Here is a 26,982-nt window from a genome sequence, read left to right as displayed (position 1 = left end):
AATATGTACATAAAACCACTGGGTAAAGTCCTGTTAGTTTGGGGTCCAGTATCATCAGGTGGCAGCTGTGGCCAGAAAAGCTTTTAAATAGGTCCATCTTGTGCACCAACTGCACCTATTCCTAGAACAGATAGCCCTCCAGGTAGCCATTCACGCCCTAGTCACTTCATGGCTAGATTATACAATGAGCTTCACTTGGGGCTGCCCTTGAAGACTACTTGGAAACTACAGCTGAACCAAAATATAGTGGTGAGGACAGGGAAGGGCACACCTTAACATGCCCATATGTCATTGATGCTCCACAAGATGCACTTGTTGCCAGTTTGCTTCTGGGTGCAATTCAAGGGATGGTTGTCACCTAAAAAGCCTTTAATGGCATAGGGCCAGGTTGAGGGACTGCCTGTCTCCAGTAGTTTCTGCCCATCCATAAGATCAGGTATAGTGGGGGTGCTCCAGGTGTCTTCTATCAAATAATGTAATCTAGTGGAACTCCAGAAGTGTGCCTGCCCTCTGAAATAGCATTGCCCTGGACATCCAGAAGGGACCCACCCTATAAGTGTTCCACAAGTCTTTGAAAACATGGCTGCACTTCCAGGCTTGGGGTTAGGTTGGTTATTGAGCTACTGGTGGATTTTTTATCTTAACATGTGTTTTCTCTGGGCACACACATTCTTTTCTTTTAACTATGTAAGCTGCCCAGAGTCATTTGGGATTGGATTGACCATTCCCAATAGACCACCTATTCCCAGAAGTCTTTGCCCATCCATCAAGACCTGGAAGAAAGGGCTGTCTCCAGATCCTGAGCTTTAGTGAGTGCCATCTGTCGGGATCTTGGGCTCAGGCCCTCTTGTTCACTGAGCCACATCCCTAGAACAGTATTGCCTCCAACATCAGATAAGTTTCACTTTTTTTGGCTTTTTCAGCAAGTCTTTGGAATATGAGGGTCGTATTTGTTATTATTCCTCTTAATGGGTGAATCTCATACGTGTGGGTTATTCCAAAGTATTTCTGCTGATACAGCTTCAATCTTATTAAAGGTCTGTAAGCTGCTCAGAGTTAGTTATGTTTGGAATAGCATATAAATGAAGTAGAATGTATGGTGTTAATCAAGACAAGAAAGTTAACCTGTTCCCTGCATCCTCCTTCCCAGGGAAAATTACTGTCAGTTCAGTTCAATACTACGAACATAGATTAGAACATTAAGAGACAAAAACAGCACTGATTAAACAAGATCCCTGGGAGATAAAGTAACCCATCAATAGCAACTTTGTTGAAAGAACATGGCCTTAGTCAAACTCAAGTATTACTCTTCGGAGTACTGCCACATTACCTCATTCTGTCCTCACTGAACACATGATATTCTGCTATATCCAATCAAATATGCTATTGTAACCAATTACTAATTTTAGTGCACCAATCATAAGTATATCATAATTTGCATAAGCCTCTATGAAATGTTGTATCTCCAATCCCTTTTAGGTAGCCTCAGCTGCCTCTGGTACTGTTAATAGTGTCTGACCCCCATTACTAAAGAACTCTCTGGAGAAATTTCTCCTACAAAAGCATAGTAAATAATTAAGTAATAAAATAACATAATGCATGAATGTGATTGTCATAACTAACTACTGCTTTGTTTATAGTAACTAAGGTAATTTTGCCTCTCCGTTCACAATTTTGCTTCCTTTCCATAGCAATTGTGTGTGTATATATTTTCAAAAACTATACTTTGTGCATCTGTTGAAGAAAGCTATGATTCATGAAAAGAATTACAATAATACATTTGTTAATCTTTAGGAAGTCCCAAGACATTTTGCTGTTTTCATTTATGTGCACAATTGAAGAATATACATTTGCAAACAATACAAGAAACAGAGAACATGCAATCCTGAACACTTCTAAGAGATCCAGGTTTCCACGGTTAAAAACTATTGCTCAAAATACAGCAATATATTGCAAATACTACTCAGAGTCAGTTGTGACTGGAAAGGTATATAAGTCTACTAAAACCAACAAACACATAAACAAATGTGATTATCCCTCCCTCCCTAAGCAAGGCCTCACTGATAGAACTGACTGGGGGAATACAAGTGATGGCATGTTAATGCTGACATATGGCCCATCTCTAGCTTTCACTATAAACACTTACCTTTTTTTTAATATTCATTAAAACAATACTCTTATCCCAAACTGAGCAGTAGCAATTCATATGATTCCAGAAACATTTCAAACTGCTAGGTTTAATATTTAAAGCTCTAAAGGGTTTAGGCTTTGTAATCTAAAGGCTGACATTTCCACTGTGAACTTTTAAAAAAAAAATTAACTAAAATATTTGTCCTGTATTTTAAATACTGTATACTCTAGAAAAGACACTCATGAATATTGAAGCTTAGAAAAGAGTCCTCTGTGGCCCTTCAAATGTTGCTAAGCTTCAATTTGGTAGCTCCAGCAAAAATGCCCAATCATGAAAGATACTAGGTGTAGTTCCCTAACTTATGGACAGTCAATGCTCTTCCCTTTCAGAAACTATGCAGATAGCTATAGGAGAGAAAACATTTTAAGTAGAAATAATATTCTACTAAAATTACTATAGTAATTTTATTTTTATATTCTGTAATTGTGTTATGCCTTTTTATGTTGCTAATTATATTTTTATAAGAATTTATTTTGTAAGCTGCTTGAAGAAAATTAAATTATCATGGCAGACTTAATTTTAAGCTATTGAATCATGCATCCTATTTTTGTAAAGGAAAGCCTACTGGGTCTTTATATACTTTTAGATTTTGAAGATGGAAATTATCCTTAAAAATGGAATTCAATTGTTGTTCTCACTTTCAAAGACTCTTTTTAAAAAAAATGTGAATAACTGAAATATATTTTAAATTTTATGCCTTTTAATGAAACGTGTTAGTCTGAAAATCTGATATCAGACTCCTGATTTTTGGCTACCATAGTCTAACACTGCTCTCCTCCTATGACACCTTAAGAGTGTGCTTGTGTGTGTGTATGTGTGTAATGCCATTTTGGTCCTACTATGTGGAAAAATAGTGTCAGGTTCCACCAAGGACTTTTGCAAAGCATGCTGGGAAGATAAAGCAAGCAAATAACCATTGGTAATCTGATTTTGGTGATCTAAACATATGCTTCCAAACACTGAATTTCTACATTAAAAAAAAAAGCAAGTTACACCCAAACTGACTTATGAATTTACATATATGGAAATATCATGGACTGGTGATATGTAAGATAGGTACATTTATTCCTACTTGCAAACTGAAGCAAAAATCCCAAAAAAGTTACATCTAAAGGTTCATTACATGACAATAGTGAAATAAAATCTTCCACAACATGGTGCTCTTGTACAAATGCAGTGCTTCCACTAATTTTAATAGACTTGGGAGAGAAAGAGCCAGGAGCAAAAGAATAATGAACAATAAAATTTATCAGCGTACAAGCAATAAACTTTAATACAATACACAGATTAGTTGAGGGTTGAGGATCAATAACATTGTATATCCAATCTTTAAGTTTACAAGGGGGAAAAAAATGGCAAGACTGATTAACATCTCCCTCCAGCATTCCAGCTGAGTCAGCTTTGCAGAATTTTCTGGCTAGGAGGTGAATCAGCTTAAAATAGACAAGGAAAGTTCAGAAAGAAAAGAGTAATGATTGGTTTAGGACAAAATATTTTCTTATCAGGCTACAGAGATTTTTAGACTTACTTGTGAAATCATTGCTAAGTATGCACGGCGTTCATCATTGGCTTTATGGTAAGCCTAAGTTCCAAAAGAACAGATAAGTGAATACAACAGAAAATTAGAGAATAGGCATAGTCCAGAATTGTATGTTCGCGTATGTGCGCCTATGTATATTATACAGTGACTGAATTATTTTCATCAATGTAACAGGCAACCATGAAGCACCAGAAGATGAATGTGTTTTAAAAGAGCTGTGGTAGAGAATACAAACCTTTGCCTCTTGTTCCAGTCTAAGTTCATACTCCTTCAGCTGGTTCTGGAGACTCTTCTTCTCCTTTTCCAGTTTTTTAAGAAACTGATTTAAAGAATCCTGGCATTAAATATATAAATAAAACAAAATCCATATGTTATTCAGTCTTACTGCTATTCTTCTATAGAATAAAAAAGGCTGTTAGCACATTAGAATTTGTCATTACATGCTTTAAACCCAGTGATAAGCTATAATTTCTAAGTCTCCTATTTACCTGCCCAAGCAAATGCAAAGACAATACAACAGGATAGATTGTGTGCTACTTTCAGTTCTTCTCTACAAAGTGTTAGTGTCCAAGTTTTAATAAAACAGCTTTGCCTCTGTTTGTTATTTTTTGGTCCTTTCCCAGTTGTGCAAACCATGGTATTTTCCATAAATAAATCCATAACCCCCAATTGAAGTAAATGCTGCATCACAACGCAGCAGCTACAGAATTTTATGTTTTTCTTCCTTACTCAGCAACAACATATTCATGAGTAAAACACTGCCTTGGCTCTTTCATTTTTCAAAATCTCATGGATGGCTCTTTTCAGATCAAAGGGAAACCATGAAATATTGCAATCTGAGTCAGACACAGACTTCTGTGCTCTCCCTTCTTTTTCCACATAGTAGGACGAAAAGATAAGGTTTCCCAACAGTTCCCTGTTATGTGCAATTTCAGGAAACTGTGTTTTATTAAAATTATGATTTGACAGCAATCCATGATCTGAAACAAATTTGACCCATGATTTCTCACTAAATGTAGTTTGGAGATATATACACCTGCACAAAATCCAGACCCATGAAAAGGGAAGAAATAGTACACAAGCCTGGTTATGACCATAGTTTGTTTTGCAAACAGTTAAATGGAAGGAACTACTGTCCTTCTGACTGTACTCACAATAGACACAATGATCACCAGTTTATCACTATGGAAATAAAGAAGTGGAATCCTATAGATATCTACTCAGAAACAAGCTCCACAGAGTTCATCAAGACTTATTTCCAAGTAAAAGTATGAGACTAAGCCCCACTGAATACAGGAGGATTTATTTCAAAGTAAGCAGGCATTCTAAATCTCTCAATATAATGGGACTTCAGCAGAAAGTTTATTGTACAACCCGTCACAATTTCAAAGTTATAGGATATATGAAATGAACATAGTATATAAATTATTTATGGGTTTATTTTATACTTTCCATCAAACAAGTCTGTCTAAATTTGAACCTTCCAAAAGAAAACAAAATGGTTTAAAAATCACACATCAGAATTTACAGTGATGTAGACAAAGATCACATATTATTTAAAAAGATGTTGACATATTGCAATAAATCCCCAGATGATTTAAATGTTAGGAATTTGACACCAGAGCCACAGCATTCAAACCTTATCCTACAATTTACAGCAAGCTGTTAATTTTCATCCTCTAGAATAAGGAAGTAATATACATCATGGAAATATGCAAAGCTATTTTTTTCCTCTTATAATAAATTCAAATCTCACACAATTATAAATGATTCCCTTTTGAATAGAATACTCTCATTTTACAGTATTCCAAATAAACCTGCCAGACTCTTTGATATCTGCTAATACTTTCCTTCTGGTTCTCCCATCAGAAGTGAGGCAGTTATCAACCAGGGAAGAGTCCTTGTCAAGCTTGATATGTCTTGGTTCTGAGAAGCTGAACTCTGAACATCATCACAATCTGAACAGATATTTGCCATATGAGCCACAATGAGCAATGAAAGCACTGAAATGCAAAGAGCAGAATTCTGTTCCCCAAAATATTTGTCAACAAGCATAAAGCAAATTACGTTTAAGATAGGAAAGTTATTGTAAAGAGCAAAACATATCAGATACTGAACATTATTCTGTATCAAGGTTAGCCTTTGGCATGTCATGCCTTCCAGCACTGCCAGGCTTGCTGAGTATTATGGAAGCTGAATTCCAATATAATTGGAAGGTATCAAATTGGGGGAAGCTGATCCAGACACAGCAGTACAATTTAGCTCTTCAGTAACATAGGTGAGCATGTCACTACTTTCAAATTCTGATGCAAAGGTGAGGAGAAAAAAGAAGGGAAAATATTGATTTAAAATGGGCTGGCAACAGTAATGCCACTAGATGGAGCCTCTGACCTCTGAAATTTAAAAAAGTATTTCTTAAAAAATTAAAAATGGTCAGAAGCACATATTTTGAAAGACATGATGTCCTCATCTGATATCTCATGCATTTCTGACCATTTTAACTTACAGCTGTTAAACAAAGTAAAAAGAAACTTAATGGGACAGAAGCCAAACCAATATACTTGAAGAAAGTATTTTAGAGGTTGACAGATTATGGTGCTCTCACTCAGGAATACGCTGAAACAATGCACAAAATGGTTAGTGAACTCACCTTTATTATTAGTTTGGAGATGTGGACAAATTAATGTTAAAGGACTGTTTAATATTTAGAGGCTCAGTGACCCCAACACTTATTTTCTAAAGAAAGCCAGTTTTTAAAAAAAAAAACACAGATACCAGTGCAGTATGAGAGCCATTTTTAGCAAAGATACACACTCATTTACCCAGCTAAACCTGATGCAATCTAGTCCATGTATAAAGAACAAAAAGAATATACACAAGGTTTGAGAAACTGACCCAAGAGAACCTGTCCTTTTGAACAATATGGAGAGAAAACTAAGAGTTGAAATGAAAAACCAACTGCAACAGGGATCAACTTTTTTTGATCAGAGGCACACTCAGAATTTTGAGTGCATATTAGTGACATTCTCACAAAATGACTGCCTAGACAGGCCCAGCCAGTCACAAAACACCAGAAAGCAAACTGGTAAGATTGCTCTCAACTGCCCCTTCCAAGTACCCTCTACCATCTTAATAAATTGTTTTATTTCTGGGTATGAAGGCACATTTTCAGCACTGCTGAAATCCGCTTTACAATTTCTCAAAAGTTTTTGTGCCTGATAAAAGAGACCTGGGTTTTTTGTTGTATTCTCAGGGTGCTTGCTTTCAGAATTCTCTTGGTAGTATTTCTGAATTCATATGATTGTTGAGAGGCAGCAAATGCTATTGCTGTTGTTGTCAGTTATTAATCTTTCCACCACAATGACGCCCCCCTTAGCTGCATGCATTTCCTCCCTTCTCTTAGGATTTACAGGAACACAGGAAGCCAGGAAGACGCAGGAGAGAACATTCTCTCTCACAAACATTGGCAACCTTTTAGCTAATCCATGTCCAAATACCACCTTCCACCCTCTGAATTTCGTCAAAATTATCTTCTCTGAAAGAATTTTGAAAGCAAAGTCTTTTTCATCAAATGGAATGAAATCTGATAGAAAAAATGAAACAATATTTCTCTACATGGAACTATTCCAAATAAAGCACGGAGCATGGTACTTAATTACCAAATAATGAGTTTCTGTGGAGCCTAGAGACATCCTTGTAAATAAAGATTACACTTTAAGCTGGTGCTTTGCTTTGTACATACTAGCTTCCCTTTTTAATAATTAAAAGAATCTAATAAAAAATAAGGTGGGACAAGGATTCTGGCAGAGGATACTAAGCACAATATTGCCCACAAGTATCACTCTGGGGCCCAAAATCTGGAGATACAGTAGTGTGTCTATCTGGAAACATAATGTAGTGAAATGGAATTGTTAAATATTAAAGAATACCATAGGGGAGTCTTAATCTACAGTGATTTCTTTCCCTAAATACAGACATGTCAGAGTTGGTGTTAAGGCTTGAAGATGGCAAAATAGAACCAGCACTGAGTTGTATAAACTCTGATAAGTTACATTCCAATCTCAAGGCTAGGAACAACCTTGGAAGGTCAAGAGGAAAAGGCTTAAGATTTAAACCCTGGGCTCGCTGGCCACAAACACACACACACACAGAGCTTGATTTCTTTATTCTGCAGGCAGATCATCTGCATATTTTTTTTAGTTTATTTATTAAACATATTTCTATACTGTCACAATTCAAACAGCTTTTGGCAGTTGACACAGGAAAAACACAATATAAAGTATGCCCCATTAAAAAAAAAAGCACTACATTACAAGAGAATACAAAGAAGGCAACATCAAATCAGAGGAAGACTGATTTGATTTCTAAATAAATCTTATTTAGAAGATTGATATGTCTTCTTTCCCATTGACAAAAAAAGCAACTCATTTAACAGTTATCAAGTTATTGAAATCTCTGCAGTTAGCTAGTTCCTGAATGCGGGAACAGAGAGATTTATAGCTTTCTGGAAGCAGAGAGATTTATAGCTTGCCTGATAGGAAGTCTCACAATTCAGAATTAGAAACCATGTAATTAATAGTGTTAACCCCTAATATGTTCTGACCTTATATTTTTATGTTTGCACATAACTGAATAGGATTTCACCATTTCTGCAGTGTAGGCTGCTTAAAAATGCTCAGCAATTCTCTGTTACATGAAGTTTCTTATCAAGCACCACATAGCTGGGCAAGGCCAAGGACTACAGAGATTTCAGTAAGTTATGTTTAATGCTTGTTTGGGATGAATAATCTTGGAAACTCCAATAGAAATTTCTCAACCTCATTTATAATGAGTTACTTAAGACAGAGTCTCTGAATAAGTTGAAATGCTTCCCAGATTTCTCCCACTTGGGCTGAATTGCCTTTTATCTCTTCCATTCCTTTCCTAGCTTTCCCACAATCTCTCACACTTCTACTTTCTAAACCCATACAGCAGGAGTTCTTAACCTGGTAGATTAAGATCAATAGATTTCAGGGGGTCCATGAACTTTTAATGAGAAAAAAATTACAACTTTACTTTCACTAACTTCTGACATTTAGTTTTGGAGTATTCTGGTGGTCCTTGAGAAAGGTGTATCTTTGCCTTGTAAAGTGAGCTATGGAAGCTTTAATTCCATTTGCAACAACATATATGCGAACATAATTGGTTTGTATGTATTTTACTTTATGCATTTAAATACATTTTTATGAGAAGACATCTATAGGTTTCATCAGACTCTCAAAGGATCCATAGCACAAAAAGCTTAAGAAGGCCAGGCTACCTGCAGGACCACCTTCTCCCATTGTTTCTGCTTAACCCACCAGATCTAGCACAATGGGCAAACTCCATGTCCCCTCTATTACATAATGTCATCTTGTTGGGCCCAGGAGTTGTGTCCTCTGTGGCAGTCCCTGCCTTGTGGAACAGCATCTCCTAGAGATCCAGATGGCCCTGACCCTGTTAGCCTTTTGTAAGGCTCTGAAGACCTGGCTGTTTCCCCAGGCATTTGGGCCAGGAGGCTCTGTTGTTGATGTGATTTTATGATTTTATAATTTTATGATTGGAAGGTATCATTTACCTCAGTGTCATGGGCTATTGTTTTTAACTATTGGATTTTTAATCTTTGTACCTCATGCAGAGTAATTGCTTTAAGATGGGTGGCCACATAAATTATTAAATAAATGAATAAATAATAAATAACCCTGCCATACAGTAATTATACTCTTAATAATGTAGTATATTCCAGAACTGGCACTATAAGCAGCATTTTGTAATTAATTATTATTAATATTGCCCTAGTATTCAAAATACAATTCAAAGACCCTCCATATAGGACTGCAAATTTGACTTTCATGCTTCAGGAGAAGAAAGCTACTATAAAATTGTGGAAGTACAGTACGTTATTTATTTATTTTCTATACTGCCATTATTATTTCTATAAATAACTCAAGGTGGAGAACATACCTAACACTCCTTGCTCCACCTATTTTCCCCACAGCAACCACCCTGAGGTGGGTTAGGCTGAGCGAGAGTGACTGGCCCAAGGTCACCCAGCCAGCTTTCATGCCTAAGGCACGACTAGAACTCACAGCCTCCTGGTTTCTAGCCTAGCACCTTAACCACTAGACCAAACTGGCTCCTTAACATGACATTTGAAATAAAATGTAAATATGCCAGAGATGGAACAATGTCCCCTCCTGGCATACGAATGGGCAATCTCTAGATTAACAACACTATAATGCTATGCCACTACTGCTTATATGATGTCAGCAGTCAGATCTGTAAGATACTGTACATTAGGAGTTCTAAATGTAAAGAAAGGAATAATAAAGGTGCTGGACTTTTCTACCACCAAAACCCAAAATGTATTTAACTGAATGTTTATTCGTCATGTAATAATCCTTATGAGAAAGTTTGTTTACTGTATTTTTTCACAACAATGTATGATAAAGTGAATAGAGGAAGGTTTTATGTGAATAAGGACTACAGGGTAGTTGCTGAATGTAGCAAGTATGGTACCTGATGAACGTAGAGTATGCTGAGAATAGACAAAATGCTTAGGAAATTGTTCAATGTTGATCGGGGATTAAGACATGGTTATGTGATGTCCATGTGATTGTTTCAATGCAGAGGTTCCTAAACTTTTTGCCATAATGCCTCCCTTTAGTGTAATCTTAATGTAAACACCTCCCCTAAAAATCCAAACACCAAAATGAACGCAAATTAAAATGAAAACATTACAATGAAACTTTGGGAAAGGTGATTTATTAACTAAAATGTTCTTCACACCTCCCTTGGACTCTGTCTGCACCTCCCCAAGGGAGAGACACCTCACAATTTGGGAAACCTGGTTTAATGAATAAATGTATAAGGAGTGTTTGTGGTGACACTAAAAGTGGTTGGCTGGACACATAAATGTGTACTTTTGTATGCAGATCATTTGCTTGTAACATGGCATCGTATGATGCCATGTTATAAGCAAATGATTTCAAGTGAAGGTTAGACACAGTATTATGCAATGAGGAGCATGGATCTGAAAATAGATGTAACAAAGAGCAAGGCGGTTATGTTTGACAGGAAAAATGAAGTTTACATTTGCAAGCTATATATACATGGTGAAAAAATCAGTGTAAATAAATGAATATGTGTACCTTGGCAGAACATTTACTAAAGATCAGAAGATGGATAGAGAAATGCTAAGATACGCAAATGCTGATAGAAAGGTAGTCAATAGCATATGTTGTGCTGTGAGGAATGGCTGAATTTTGAAAGAAGTGAAAATGAATTTGTAGATAAGCATGCTTCTGCCCACTTTGTTTTGGAACTGACAGCCAGGTACTGTGTATCAGGAAAAACATAAAAGTTGGATGCAATGGGAAACTGATGCTTATGAAGTATGTTCAGTAAAACAAGGAGATATAAGGTCAAGAATTTATGGATTTTGAATGAATGTGGCTTAAATGTCAAACTAAAAGTTCAGTACAAAATAAATGTTGATTGATATGGTCATATGGAAAGAATAAAATGAGGACTGAACTACAAAACAAATATGGGTAATGGGTAAAATGAACAGGGAAGGCCAAGAAAGTCATGGTTGGTTACAGTTGACAAGATTCTGAAAAAGAAAGTTTAAAGAACAAAAAGCAATATATTAAGTGGTGTATGGTTGTAATGCAAGAAAGGGTGGTTTGCAAAGATAAAAAGGAATGGAGCAGTATAGTGAATGGTGGCATAAAACAATTTAGCTGTATTTTCTTTTCTTATCTCATGCCTTAATTCCTATGGCTTACTATTTATTATTCCTTTTGTGTAGTTTGCATAATGTTCCTTACTCCAAAGGGCAACAGCATGCTGGCTATGTATGTATGCATGTAAAAAGAAAGATTCTCTAAATATGAAACACAAAATAGAATAGGCACAGCACAGTTAATGGCAAAGTATTTTAAATCCCATGACATTCACTCAGACCAATAGGGCTGTGAAATGCTTAATGTTACCTGGCTTGAGCCCAGTACCGTATATTCAACCTATATCAGGAGACAAAAGATTTCCCCAAAGCCTGGTACATATGTAAATACAATGTGCCCCCTGGTGGATAGCATAAGCTTTACAATAAAACTAGAATTCTATATTAAGCAGTATCTTTATTACATCAATGAAGGTTTACAGAGAGCATGCAAGAATTCGGTATCAAGCAAAATGTTAAACCCACAGGAACAAAATGGTAGTGGGGAAATGCTGCATATGTTCAAATCATCTTTGCCTACGGTTTACAGTTTTAAATAAAGAGTGGGAAAAGGCTGAAAACATGAAAATACCCGGTAAAGATGCCAGAAAGGGTATTTAGTGCAACTTAACTACTTCTATACCAAAATGGCTATATTCAAAACATAAATAGAACACTGTTTACTACTTTAGCCTTGGAGTTCTTATCACTTATACCTGGAGCAAAGTCTTGTTTGGCATATTGAGGCATACATCTGCCCAGCCAAGATCAAAATAGTTTTCCCCAGAATGAATATGACACAAGAGAAAGTAGACTTAAAAATCTTATTTTTATATGATCTCAGAAATGGGTAGTGTACAATGAATAATGATTTAAAAAACCCGCTGGCTAATGAGACAAATAATAGATATAAGGTATTGAGGAAAGGTAAATTAAAGTTTGCAATCATATCTTTAAGGTGAAAAATAAGGAGATAATATGTGTTTCCTACAGATTCAATGAAAAAGACAGTGCCTATATCAGATGTAGGGAATGCCAGCCTGCAGCCCTAATCCAGACAACAGTGGTCTCCAATCAAGATACCGGTTTGCATACACCCTTCTAAGTAAGCTCTACTCCCTTTCTCAGAACCCCACCCCCAGTGATACACTTTAAAAAATATGACTGGACAAGGTCTTTTAATATATAGAGATTACCTGCAGTTTAGCATGGAATCCTAATTGTCAGTTCATAATCAGCCTAAAAATATGATTATCTTTTATTTAGGAGAATAATTTCAGTTAACGAGGCATGGATTTGAGCTTGAATGAGTAGTATTGGCAAGGACTGCACTAACCAATTCTGAGGAAATTCTTACACTTTTAGCTCGATTTTACCCAGCAAATTCATAGTGAAATAAAGTGATTTGTGTATGTATGTACAAAGAAAACACAACCTTATATTTCAGGTTATTAGAAAAAAAAAAGGCTTTAGTTATAATTGCCCTATGACCAATGTATATTTTCTATATACCTTTTTATATTCCCAATTTTTAAATATATTTGTAGTATGTATGATGTACTGCCATATGACAAATAAATATGGGGTTATTAGTTCCATCACCCCCGTCATTCTCCTTCTTGAAACCCAGATCCCATAACAAGAGATTTATAAGATCTAGGTTTACAGAAAGCAGTAAATTACCATAATAATATTTATGCCTTGCACCCAGCTTCTTCAGCTATTCCCCATAAGAATGTTTTGAAGGTGGTGCTGTTGAAATAGTGTCCATAGAAACAATCCAATACTCACATCTTTGTTTGTATACCAGTCTTTCTCTATTAAGTTGTTTTATTATAAGCAATATCATGTTAAAAAAAGATCAGTTTCCCCTGCAATTGAACAAATTTAATTTCTGAATAATATTTTATATATTTCCTGCAATCTTTCTTAATTATAACAACATTTGTAATGCAACAAAACATGCTTCAAGAGATTGCAATGTGACTGCTTGATAATTAGTCCAATATAAGATAAAACTTATGGGGCATGAAATAACTTTCCCATTAGATCTAGCTCACAACAAGGATGTCCTTGAATTGCCATTGATACTAGCACAGAGCAATGTCACCACCCAACCTGAACAGGCAGATCCGATTCTCCACATCTATTATGCCTATCAGTTCTTCTCCATTGACTTGAACCATGCTTCTAGATTCTTACTCCAAATAAAATAGGAGGAGGAAGGAGTATTAGGTTTGTTCGCCGCCTTGAGTTATTTATAAAAATAATAAAGGTGGGATAAAAATTAATTAAATAAATAAATACCACTTTTGTAAGAAAACAAGCTGAAAGGATGTCCTTAGAAATAAAAGTAAGTTTGGTAAAAATCAACAATCTAAGACACAGAGAAAAAAATACTCAGAAAGATGTTGCTTTCATACAGCAAACAGCAAAAATGACCGTCTGCAACCTGCTTCCTTATTTATTTATCATCCAAGAATTTTCATTACCATTGAAGATTATATGTTGATTCAATTATGCTTATCCCTGTGATATCTAAATGCACAAATTTTACTTTAACCCAAGAATATTGACTTTTGCAGGTAAAGTATCTGTGGGAAAATCCAAAATAGTTTTTATGAGAGCAAGTTGTCACACTGCAAAAGCAAACAACCTGATACTTGACCTGGCTGTTACCAAAATAATGAACAGGTAGAAACTGTCTCTTTCCCACAAAAGAGTCAGTTATAGCCTTTTACAAAGAATGGGTAGGAAAAAGAACTTAAGAACTTGATATCATTTGCAGTATAAATAGAACTCACATTTGATACACACCAACTGCTGGATTTCTTTTGTAATGGCTTCTTAACTTTTCTATAATAAATCAGAAGGAAGGTCCTGTATACTTGAATGCATGTTTATCTGTTCCAGTCCAGCTTGCTGGGAAGACATCCAACATATTTGGAATTTTTGAAAAAACCAAAATGTGAGGGGAAACCAATTTCTTGTAGAAAGTTTGTTCTGATATGGTGGTTCTAGTGTAAGTATGAATGATAATCACTAGTGATTAAAGAACTGCCTTCAGTTAGAAAACTACTCACACAAGAAGTAAGCCTAAAGAACTCTCAGAATTCTGAAAGTTTTAAGAGGAAAAATGCTTGTTTTTTTCCTCTTAAAATGTTTGTGTCCATGTATCCTGAAGCAAGATAAACACAACTCAGGATTGTTTAAGGGATTATACATCAAAGCCAGTGGTGTTCTAAAATCCCAAAAAAGCCTCAGAATTTATCTAACCAAGCCTGGGGTGTTTTATTTCAATTGACGATAAAAATAGTTCTTATTGCTGTTTTTGCCAGCTGTCTGTCTAGAAAAGACTTTCTGATTCTCCAATTAAACAGTGAGTTATGGGAAAGTTTCTGATTCAAATCTCTATTGATGCATAAAACATTCCATGCATGGAACAGGCAGCATTCAGTGGTACATGTCCAGATTGAAACATACATGTTTGGTCTGGATTTGGGCCTCAATACAGATGTACTGGGTATAAGTATTCTGGGGTGAGAGACAGCATAGAAAACTCAAGGCCATGGGTGACGCAATGTCACAGTGATTAAACAGAGGTATGCAGAAAGCAGGCTTTTGGAATATCAGTGGAGGCATGCATGGACTGGCAGCAGCTACAAAGAAGGATGGGACCTGGAAGATGGGGAAAGGGTAGATGAATCAGTCAGGTAGGCCATGCGTGAATTCAAATGTGGCAGCAAGTAGGTAAGTCACTGGAAAGATTAGTAGATGGGCTGCTGCATAAGCCCTACTTATCCATAAGACATCTCTGAATACCTCTTGACAAAACCCAGAACAAACAAAATATTCCAGGTTTCAGTTTGACAGAACTGTGCCCCATCTCAAATAGTATGGTCAAACTTTCAAGTTGTTACATGTTTATTTTGTGCATGAAGCAAAACATTTCATGGCTCATGCACTTCTCTACAACCCTCCTTAACAACCATAAAAAAAACTATGTGCCTTCATTTTTAAAGAATACAAACAGCCAAATTTATATTCTGAACCATTCCTCTCTTAGCATTTTTACTATCTTTACTATCTATCAGTGGGGTGGGACAATTCTGTTGCTTACTGAGTATACTGACCACAGTAATCACTAAATCATAAGGAGCAATGAAACATCTTTGAAAACACATAGTAAATATGGGTCCTTCGGGTCCTTGATGAATGCTTATTATGGTATTATTATAATTACTTCATTATACATTCATTCACTTGGCTCCGACCCTGCTGGCATTTTGTAAATCCTTGAAGACCTAGATGTTCCTTGGGTTTGGAGCCTGGATGAGCCTGTCAATGTGATCTTTAAAATGACTGTTGTATGAATTTGGTTAGATTGTCCTTAGGCACCACTATGTATTATTTTGCTATTTTTTGTTGCTTTCATTTGTTTTGGTTTTTACTGTTATGTTTGGCCCAGAGTCACAGCTGACAAGATATAAATCAATTAATTAAATAAATAGTAGCAAGCTGGCAAAATATAAATGGGAGGGAGGGAGGGAAGGTAGTGCAAACCAAAACTTAAGATGGGTCAGAGACCTGCCAGCCTCAAATCATGATATGGTCCAAGAAACATTTAGTTATGCTTACCTGTAAAATTACTTACCGTATGCATTTGATCGAACAAATGAACAGAAGCCAATTTGTCTACAAAGAAGAAAAATAAAGAAGCCCTTGATAAACAATATGCAAATACTAAGAATCTTTGTCAGAATTATCATGACTATAAACAATAACAATAGCATACCTGTTGGGTTGCCACTAAGATGCTCCATCTTTCCTTGGAGGAATCCAATTTGTCTTTCTAGCTGTTTGTTCAATTCTATTTGGGTTTGATATCTGGTTTTCCATTCATTGTCTTAAACAAAAATATTTTTTTGTGTTTAATGCTGATTAATTCAGTATGTCCAAATATCTCCAGTATTGTAACCATGAAATTTTTGCATCTAAACTCGAGAAGCACGTATTCATGATAAAATCTGAACACACCAAATAATTTAAAAATATTTGCTAAACTTCTTGTCTGTATCTTAAAAATTAACAATTCTATCTAAATCTGTATCATGACAGAAGATGGAACACCTGAAGAAGGAACAGACTTCTTCTCCTACTGATAAGTGGATAAATTGACTCTCTCCTAGTACTGAGAAGAATTTTCATTGACATAGCTATAGCTCACTGTTAGAACACATATTTTGACTGCTGACAATCTCAGTTCAATCCCTGGTAATGCAGGAAACAAACAATCCCTGGTAATGTTGGAAATCTGTTGTCAGTCAGGGTTAATAATACTAGGCTAAATATACCAATGGCCCACCCCAATATAAGATAGCTCCAGTTTGGTCTAGTTAAGGTGCTGGGCTAGAAACCAGGAGAATGAGAGTTCTAGTCCTGCCTTAGGCATGAAAGCCAGCTGGCCTTGGGCCTTGGGCCAGTCACTCTCTCTCAGCCCAACCCACCTCACAGAGTTGTTGTTGTGGGGAAAATAGGAGGAGGAAGGAGTATTAGGTATGTTGGCAGCCTTGAATTATTCATAAAAATAATAAAGGCAGGATATAAAATAAATAAAATTTAAAAAATAAAATCCCTATTCCTATAACTTGAATTGTGTTTGTGGTAGTGATCTTTAAAAAGGAGAAAGGCCAAGAATTTTTTTTTCTTTGCTTTCCTTCTACATGTCACCTTGTACATGATTTAAGAAAGGTCAATATATGCAGCCTTGGTCAAAGCCAGTTGCCCTTAAGAGGAGCTGTGCCATCTGTCTCTCTTGGAGAAAATCTGAGGCTTGAAGAATTATAAAGGGTCAAAAAACGACGGAGGGCAAATGGTGTGGATTATATCCAAAAACAGCTTGGAAGGGAGATATGCCAATGGAGGAACACAGAAAGCTGATAAACTCGAATTCTGTAAATAGCAGAAATCAGGCCAATTGTCCTGTTTATAGAATATGTAGCAGCACAAATATTGTTCTAATATCACATTACTTCTTTGCATCTGCCCATTTGATCCCCTTCATGATGAGACAATATCACATGGATAGGAATGTCTAGTAAGTGGAAGAGGGATATAAACTGAGAGCTGCAATCCGAGATCACATGATTAACTGAGTCCCGGTACTGGAAAATGTGGCCTAAAACAGCTGTGCAGTTTCCAGAGCAGATGGTAGCCTCTTACATGGAATAAAATGAGTCATCTTGGTAAACAGATCAACTACCACTAGAATGGTTGTAAAAGTAATAAACCCCAGAGAAAATGTGTCTTGTGGTGCAGCAGGGAAAGGAAGCAACTACAGCAAGCAAGCCATCTTAGCAGGGATAGCCTTGGCCCAATGTCTGGCAGACCAAGTATGTCAGATCTGCTTGGAGTTGACTGGACAAGTCCTGCTGAGGTGGGGGAAGTGTGGTCTTGTCTTGTTATTCTGGATGAGTTTGATCCTATGACTCCTAAGAAAGTAGAAAGGATCCTTAGACTGATGAATCCAACCACTTCTGTATTAGATCCATCCCCTTCCTGGTTGGTGAAATGCACCCCATGAGGTGACATTCACTTGGGTCCATGCAGTAATATCTGCTTCTCGGAGAAAGAGGAGGAGGAGGAGTTGTTGTTTTCTGCTTTGAATGAGGTGGTGGTATGCCCTCTCCTCAAGACATTTTCACTGAACCTGACTATTCTGGATAATTTTCATTCAGTCTCCAACCTTCCCTTTCTGGGAAATATTGTTGAGAAGATGATCAGACTGCAGCATCAGAGGGCCCTGGAAGATACAGATTATCTTAGCCGCCCAGAGTGACTAGTTTGAGATGGGTGGCAATATAAATTGAATCAATCAATCAATCTAGATCCTTTTCAATCTGGTTTCAGACTGGGGCATAGTACCAAGATGGCATTGGACACGCTTGTTAATGAACTTTGGAAAACCAGGATGGGGGTGGTACTACTATCCTAGTTCTGCTTGATCTCTTGGTAGCTTTCAATACCATTCAGCATGGTATCCTTCTGGACTGCCTGTGGGAATGAGTGATAAGGTGGTTCTCTTCCTTTCTCTATGGTCAGATCCAGCTGGTATTGATGGGGTTGGGAGAGACTGATCAGAGGCCCTCTTATGTGGAGTGCCTCAAACTCAATGTTCTCACTCCTTCTAATTAACATCTGCATGATGCCTCTGGGTGAGGTCATCCATCAGTTCAGGGTCTGGTCTCATCAGTATGCTGGTGATACCCAGTTATGTATCTCAATCTCAGGCCAACCAGGTAATGCTATCAAGATCTTGTCCCAGTAGTCGGAGGATGTATGGGTGTAGATGAAGAAAAACAGGCTTGGGCTTAAGTCTGACAAGTCTTAGTAGTTGTGATGTTTGGACCCCCACCTCCCACAAGTCTGGAGTGGTTCCATCATTGGTTCTGAATGGGACTGCACTGCCCTTTTTGGGATTGGTGCACAATTTGGGGGTATTCCCAGACTCAGCTCCTGTTCAAGCAGTAAGTGGCAGGTTCAAGCTGCTGTGAGATAAGTATAGTTGGAAAATAGCCCAATGTTTGCAAAAGGTGCTGTTTACAATGTTGAGAGGGGTAAAATAGTCCCAATGAATATTGTGATTATGTGTTTGTAACCAGTCTCTCTCCAAAGCAATTGGGACATGCAAGGAAGCAGTCAAATGCAGTTGCAATAATTTTTGTGATGATTTATTCTGAGATTGAGGGGATCTATCATCAATCTTCTCTAGTTGCATAGGGCTTTCCAGCACTTGTGTGTGCAAGACAAATTGTCTTACAATAGCCTCATCATGAAAAGGCCCCCAAGTCCAAAACAGTTGAGGCTTGCATTTCTGAGGTGTGGGGATGCAAAGACCACAGGGATAATAAAATTCAACTGCTTAGTGTCAGATGTTGGAAGTCGTCTTAATTGTTTGAGGGTGGGCCTGCAGAGTTCTTTGAGGGGACTGTGAAGTTTCCTGGAGTCAAAGACAAGGAAGGTTTCTATGATTACCTGGACCAGATTATTTGAACAACCCCCACCAGCAACAAACTCGTCATTCTGGGTGACTTCAGCATTAGGGTGGGGACAGACAGCAACAACTGGGGCCAAGTTCTTGGGAGACATGGAGCGGGAAAACTAAACAGTAATGGCCTGCTGCTTCTGAGCACAGCCTGTGCATCATTAACACGAAGTTCAGACTTGTGAACAAGTACAAAACAGCCTGGATGCATCCCAGGTCCAAACACTGGCACCTATTTGTCATAGTACATCAGTGTGACCTTAAAGACATCGCTATCACACAAGCCATGTGAGATGCTGAGTGCTGGACAGATCACAGGCTGGTCCAGTCAGTCCTCAACATGGACATCTGCACATAGCCCCTTTACATCGTAAGCAACCAAGGACTATCAGAAAGTCATTCAACATCAGCAGACTGCAAGACCCAGGCCAAGTCCAATGCTTCCAAGAAGTACCTAATGAAAAACTCCCCAGCAATTTACTGCTTGTAGGAACCTGTTCTGAAAAGTGTACACAGTTTAAAGATACCATTACACAGACTGCAACAATGGTACTAAGATGGAAAACCTGGGCGCATCAACACTGGTTTGATGAAAACCACTTCAGCAGCCCTCCAGGCCATGAACAACGCTTATGCAGACTGGCAGAACAATCCATCATCTGTCCCAAAGAAAGACAAGTTTAAGCACCTGCAGCCCAAAGTGCAGGTGGAACTGTGAGAAATGCAGGACGTGTGGTGCCAGAGAAAGGCTGAGCAGGTGGAATGCTATGCAGACATCCATGCCACCAGAGAGTTCTTCAGCACCATAAAGTCAATTTTTGGTCCTTCTAAATCAGGATGCTCCCTCTTGCTGTCATCTGATGGGTCAAGCCTGAACAAAGACCAGGAAGAACTGAAAAAACGCTGGGCTAAACACTTTTCCGACAGGGACGCGGTGGCGCTGCGGGTTAAACCGCTGAGCTGTCGATCGGAAGGTCGGCGGTTCGAAACCGCGCGGCGGGGTGAGCTCCCGTTGCTCGTCCCAGCTTCTGCACACCAAGCAGTTCGAAAACATGCAAATGTGAGTAGATTAATTGGTACCGCTTCGGCGGGAAGGTAACGGCGTTCCGTGAGTCATACTGGCCACTTGACCCGGAAGTGTCTATGACAACGCCGGCTCCAAGGCTTTGAAACGGAGATGAGCACCGCCCCCTAGAGTCGGACACGACTGGACTTTACGTCAAGGGAAACCTTTACCTTTTCTTAAACACTTTTCCAACCTAATCAATAGGCCGTCCACAGTTAATCCTGATGTTTTACAGCAGATTCCTCAGCTGCCAGTCTTGGATGCCCTAGACCTGCCTCCCTCTACTGATGAGATCATGAAAGCAATCTTGCAGATGAACTCAAATAAAGCAACAGGGCAAGATGGCATTCCTGCTGAGATCTACTGTACAAAGCACTAGACCCAAATGCCATACAGGCATTCCAAGACATTTTGGAAGACATTTGGTCCACAGAGGAGATGCCTGATGACTTCCATGATGCCCTCATCATGGCTCTCTATAAAAATAAGGGATGCAAATCAGACTGCAGAAACTACAGGGGTATCTCACTGTCCATCACAGGCAAGATCTTTGCCTGCATTCTCCTGAATGGACTTGTCACAGTCTTGGAAAGGAAGCTACCAGAGGCACAGTGTGGGTTTTGGCCAGAACGGAGTACAGCAGACACGGTATCTGCCATGAGGCAAGTCCAGGAGAAGTACATGGAGCAGAACAAGCCTCTTTACTCTGTCTTCATTGACCTGACAGAGGCATCTGACACTGTAAACAGGGAGGCTCTCTGGATCATACTGAGACATTATGGATGCCCAAGAAAATTCATGAAATTGATTCAGCTGCTCCATGATGGAATGACAGGAGAGGTCCTTTACAACAGTGATACATCAGCTGCATTTGCCATTTCCAATGGGGTAAAGCAGGGTTGTGTGCTAGCTCCAGTCCTGTTCAATCTATTCTTGGCTTCATGCTATCATGAGCTGTCCACGGTCTAAAGGAGGGAGTATACATCAGGTGCTGATTGGCTCTCTCTTTGACCTTTGCCGCTTGAACATACAGATGAAATGCCTCCATACAATCATTCAAGAAACCCTCTCTGGCGCACAAAGACAGTGATCTACAGTTGAAGTTGAACAAATTTTCAGTGCTAGACTCTGTGCTTCTAGACTAGGACTGCAAAGCCACCTCCATGTTCACAGATGAACTGCACAACAGCATGTCTTCTTTGAACCTGAAGGACTACCATGGTACAAAAAACTGGTTTCTCTCTCCTCTGAAGCTGTTGTTTCTATTAAAAAAAACCTTATACTGAGGATAAATGACATCGGTACCCAAGCAAACAACATTGATTGGGTCACACAACACATGACACAAATTAGCGAGCTGTATTTTAGCTTAGCATTTTGTACAAATCCAACCCTTGTGTCTTTATTTCTTGTGTGTCCTGTTCAGACAACCATCTAGTTTTTGGTCTTATCAGAGCTAAAGAGGCCCGAGTAAAGGCAATTCATCTTTCTTTGCCAAATAAGTCCTCTCCCTTATAATCCTCTAGCATAACATCATATACGTGGTGTAGTGGTTAAGCTGCTGGGGTAGGAGTGGGAGGAGTGTCGGTCCACCCTCAGCTACAGAAAGCCAGTCACTCTCTGCCCAAACTACCTTACGGGTTATTATGATGGGAAAGTACCACTCTGAGGACCTGAATGAAAGGTGGGATACAGAGCTAACGAGTAGTACAATAAATCAATGGGTGAAAATTGATCACAGTCTTTATCATTCAAACTGATTAGGAAGATGAGTTCAGCCACTGGAAAGTTTTCTGATTTGCTGACTAGATCCAGGATATCAGAGTTGATGTCATGAGTACTGATGGTGAGCAGGAGGGGGCCTCTATCCAGGGGGGAAAATGCATGCGTAGTACTGAGGAATTAAGCAGCCATTCAAAGAGACACAGATCAGACCCGCCTTAACTTTTGGGGTTTATCTGTCTGGGTTTTCCCACGCTTCTTCAGTTTGTTAGGATTTTCTGTCTTATGTAGCAGTAATAAACACTAGAGACCTATTCCTCGTCTCAGCGTGATTCCTGACTGTTAGGACAGTTGGAGCCTTTTGACTAATGGGCAAAGTTTCCCCAAAGAAACTAGTTTTCAGTTGTTATGCTATCATGGGAAGTAGAAAGAAAAATGGACAAGAAAGAACACTCCTTTCATTAGCACCCCAACCTTCAGGAGAGAGAGCTAGTAATGCTATTGAAACTGTGTGTGGTTACTCACAGAAATCCTGCCAGACAAAAACAAAAATACCAGCAGACCATATTTCTGTGCTCTAGAGCATGAAGAAACATATGGGTTGATAATGTCATGAGCACTGATGGTGAGCAGGAGGGGGCCCCTATCCAGGGGGGAAAACGCATGCGTAGTAGCGAGAATTTGAGCTCTCATTCAAAGAGACACAGAACAGACCCACCTTGACTTTTGGGGTTTATCTGTATGGGTTTTCTCACGCTTCTTCAGTTTGGTAGGATTTTCTGTCTACTGTAGCAGTAATAAAACACTAGAGACTTATTCCTCATCTCGGCGTGGTTCCTGCTTGTTAGGACAGATATTCCACATAAACACCTATTACATGCCCTTTACTTTTAATTCACCAAAGTTTAATTCACAGAAGGCCCGAAGACTCATTTCAGCTGAGGCTAAATATAATCTCTTACCTTCATCATCAATTCTGTTAAGTCTTTTCTCTAGTTCTGCTACTGTATTGTTCATTTCAAATATGGAGAGTTCTAACATTTCTCTGTATTAAAGAGAAAGCATGTATGGCAATTACAAATCCCAACGGTATATGAAAATGACGTGTCTGTAATATAAATTCTTTACAAGATAATGTCTGCAGGATTCTATGAATACTTATAAAAGCACCATCAGGACTCTCTCAAAACTCTATAATTAACAGTTTATAAAATTGTGGAGCAGATGTCATGACAAACATATTGTTCCCCCAGTATTTGCTGAATATAGAGATTCAGGTATTAAGCTAGCTAGGCAGATGGATGATCTGAGCTGGTGCTACTATGTAAAATGACATTTAAGACTCTGCAAGAGACCAAACAATGGGTTGCAGAGGTTTTTTTCTGTAATTGTGTCCTAATGTATTACTCATGTTCTATTATGGTCTTTAAAACACATTTAACAATGAAATGTGGAGCTAACAATATATCCATGCCTAGCCAGAGCTATTAAAAACATTTTTAAAAGGCCTTTCATTACTTCTCTTTAATGTTCTGAATCTGATGGATGTCCAAAGCAAAAAAGCTGAGGACCACTCATTTGTATGCCCTCATTATTCTTGTGTGCTAAGGAAGGCTTTTGGAAGGCTCAAAAAAAAAATCACAGGAAATCACCTGTCATGACAGCGACAAAGGGACTTATACTGTAAGGATGAATCAGATTCTCCCCCCTCAAGGCTGCAGTGACGGCTTCCAAAATACTGGTATATTCAAATCAGTCGTGGATCTGATCTAACCATATTCTTTCCCATTGCTTTCAACAGTTGTGAAAACAAAAAATAACTCTGCCACTGGAAACATCTCTCCACATGCACTTCCACCTTGCCAGTGTGCTGCCAGCATAATAAAAGACATCTTAAAGCATTCTCTGAGGTAGTGCTCTGGACTGAATTGTGTGCATCCTATTGGCATCTGGTTAGATGATCTGGGGAAGAAAACTGGTCTATGTTAGGCTGCATCTAATTGAACATAGCTCTCCTATGTTTATTTTGGGCCCAAGTAGCTAGGACTAGTTACTTAGCAGCTAAGGATAGAAGGAAAGTAATACTTCCATACACAACTGCACAATTATTATAATTGTTACATCACTTAGTGATAAAATCTACAATGAGCCACAGGTGGCACATAGTCCAAGTGACATTAAAAACACATTATAGCTGTGACACTGAGCAGATTTAGTGGAAGATAAAGGTGCCTCAGCCCTTTTTCTTGGTGTAATGTAACTGTCCCCGATTCCTGTTTGCCAGTTGCCATTAGTAGCAGGGAAGAAAGCAACCTGCTCTCCACTGATGAACTGAAGGCTGATCAGCAGGGCATGGGGAAAAGGGGAAGATGGCATGCCCCCTACTCCCCAAGCACAGCTGAAGGCCCTATGTGGCCTGCACTCTATTACCTTAGCAAGACACCGATTATGTGAAGACAAAATTAGATGAAAAGACTGACCAGACATAGCTACTTATCCATGGCATTTTGCCTCATCTTCACATGACCTTGTGAAACAGCCTCCTGTAGATTGTAGGATAGCTAAGAGCCATACCAGAATTACCAATCAACTATTTTAATATTTCCATAATTTTAATATAATTGTGTAGCTTAAGTCCTGTCACTCAGACACACTATACTGTACTGGAGAAACATGCAGGTAAATATACTTGGAAAGTCCCAAATTCAAACCTCTCTTTTGCTATAGCTTCAAGAACAATTCTTAGCCCACCGTTCTCCCTACAGAGCTCTTGTAACTGAGATAAAACACGAAGCTTTTATAAAGTGGTCTAACTCAACTTTTAATTATTATTGCAACATATTAAGAATACTGTATCAAGTTTTTAAAAAAGCAACACAACGTTACTCTACAGGTAAAGTAATAGCAGCTCTAGGCGAACTCCAGAACATGAAGGTGCACAGGGCGTGGCGATAAAAAAGCGCCTTCCATTTGAATAGCGCCGTTTCCTCTGGCACCCCTTTGGGTTAGCATCAACCCCCCGCACCCCAGGGCGCTTATGTGTCATCCACATCAGATGTCCGCAGCGCTGCTGGCAAGAGGACTCACTTCATCTGCTTCTCTTGAGTCAGCTCTAGCTCCACGCCTTCGAAGTCCAGCTCTTCGCCGGAAACGCCTCCTTCCCCCATGGCTTCCTACACGCAGCTGCCCCCGCGCGTCCTCATTGCCTTGGAGAGCGCGAGGGAGAGGCGCCAGAAAGGGCGGGGTGGAGCGCCAGCGCCGGTCACGTGGCAAGAATTTTCGAACGCTCCCTTCTCCCACGACGGCACAAAGCCGAGTTCTCGCCTTCGCGCTTCCTGTCTCTTGGAAGGGGGAACGCGCGGGCTGGTTTTACGCTGCGAGGTGGAGGCGCTTCGAGGGTGCCCGTTGCCGAGGGGGCAATAAATTTCTCGACGGCTTGCTGAGTACTCGCATCTATTTCTGTGGTTTTAAACGGTGGGTGGAAGAGTTGCTTTCTCGCGGGAAGGACAGAGGGAGAAAGCGCCCTAAAGAAAAGGACGTCTGGAACCACAACCCACTTCATTTCCGCGTGTTACTGGCAACAATGCAGAAGTCTTTTGCCGGGATGCTGTTTGAAGTTCTGATAGCTGTGGGCTCTTCTGGTGGTCTCCCATTCATACTCCTTAGGGAGGCCTTGCTTAGCTTTTTTTTGAGATCAGCCAAGATCAGTTAAGCGCTACCAAATTATTGATAGCAACATCAAGATGTTGGCTATCAGAAATTAACTAGGATTGCCCTTGCTTAGTACATGAAGGGGGGTCTGCCCAGAAATTCCACCTCAGTTGGCCATATAAGGAAATAAACAAACCATCCCAGAAGGTGGCAATGCCAAACAGTCTAAGTAAAAAAATCATGTAACACTACCAAGAAGGCTGCATGGATAGTCACCAAGGGTTGATATCAATTCAAATATAGTTTTGCCTTTTTATAAGCCTACATATACATACACTTGCTGATAACTCCTCTCCAGGGACACAGATATACTTGCTTAGCTCTGATAAGCTCAGGAAAGGAAGGTGTGAGCAGACAGTACAGGACAGCAATAGCCATCCTTCCTTGTGAAATAAGATGGACTTCTGAATTCAGATCGTTTGGCTATATTATAGCATATTCTTGCCCACCAACCTGGTGTAAAGAAAAGCGGAGAAGTCTTTTCTACAGCTGTCTTGACAGTGAAAACAATCAAACAAGCATAAGAACATTTTCATTACCAGTCATTGATGATATGAACAACATCCAAATATCTGATCTTTTTTTGTTGTTTATTCGTTTAGTCGCTTCCGACTCTTCGTGACTTCATGGACCAGCCCACGCCAGAGCTTCCTGTCAGTCGTCAACACCCCCAGCTCCCCCAGGGATGAGTCCATCACCTCTAGAATATCATCCATCCACCTTGACCTTGGTCGGCCCCTCTTCCTTTTGCCTTCCACTCTCCCTAGCATCAGCATCTTCTCCAGGGTGTCCTGTCTTCTCATTATGCGGCCAAAGTATTTCATTTTTGCCTTTAATACCATTCCCTCAAGTGAGAAGTCTGGCTTTATTTCCTGGAGGATGGACTGGTTTGATCTTCTTGCAGTCCAAGTGTCAGGGCAGCCACGCTCAGAATAAGACTCAGACTCACTTAGAAGGTCTATGT

The 26,982-nt window shown here is 39.0% G+C and overlaps 1 protein-coding gene across 2 annotated transcripts in view; it reads right to left on the bottom strand.

The window, feature by feature from the left end:
- CCDC169 (coiled-coil domain containing 169) overlaps positions 1-25,520 on the bottom strand; it is a 33,017-nt gene extending 7,497 nt beyond the window's left edge. Inside the window, exons 1-6 of one of the 2 annotated variants that reach the window (XM_063304445.1) lie at positions 25,395-25,520; positions 23,270-23,352; positions 16,271-16,381; positions 16,130-16,170; positions 3,967-4,065; positions 3,720-3,773 (exon numbers count right to left, since the gene is read on the bottom strand). In XM_063304445.1, the coding sequence (XP_063160515.1) occupies positions 3,720-3,773; positions 3,967-4,065; positions 16,130-16,170; positions 16,271-16,381; positions 23,270-23,352; positions 25,395-25,474 (468 nt within the window). In that variant the 5' untranslated portion in view covers positions 25,475-25,520. The remainder of the gene's footprint in view (positions 1-3,719; positions 3,774-3,966; positions 4,066-16,129; positions 16,171-16,270; positions 16,382-23,269; positions 23,353-25,394) is intronic. The other variant, XM_063304446.1, reaches the window with a different exon arrangement.
- Between the last annotated feature and the right edge of the window lie 1,462 nt (positions 25,521-26,982).

This window comes from Candoia aspera, chromosome 5 (genome assembly GCF_035149785.1).
Source record: "Candoia aspera isolate rCanAsp1 chromosome 5, rCanAsp1.hap2, whole genome shotgun sequence".
NCBI lineage: Eukaryota > Metazoa > Chordata > Lepidosauria > Squamata > Boidae > Candoia > Candoia aspera.
The sequence above is the reverse complement of the archived record's forward strand: the minus strand, read 5'-3'. Positions and strand labels throughout refer to the sequence as shown.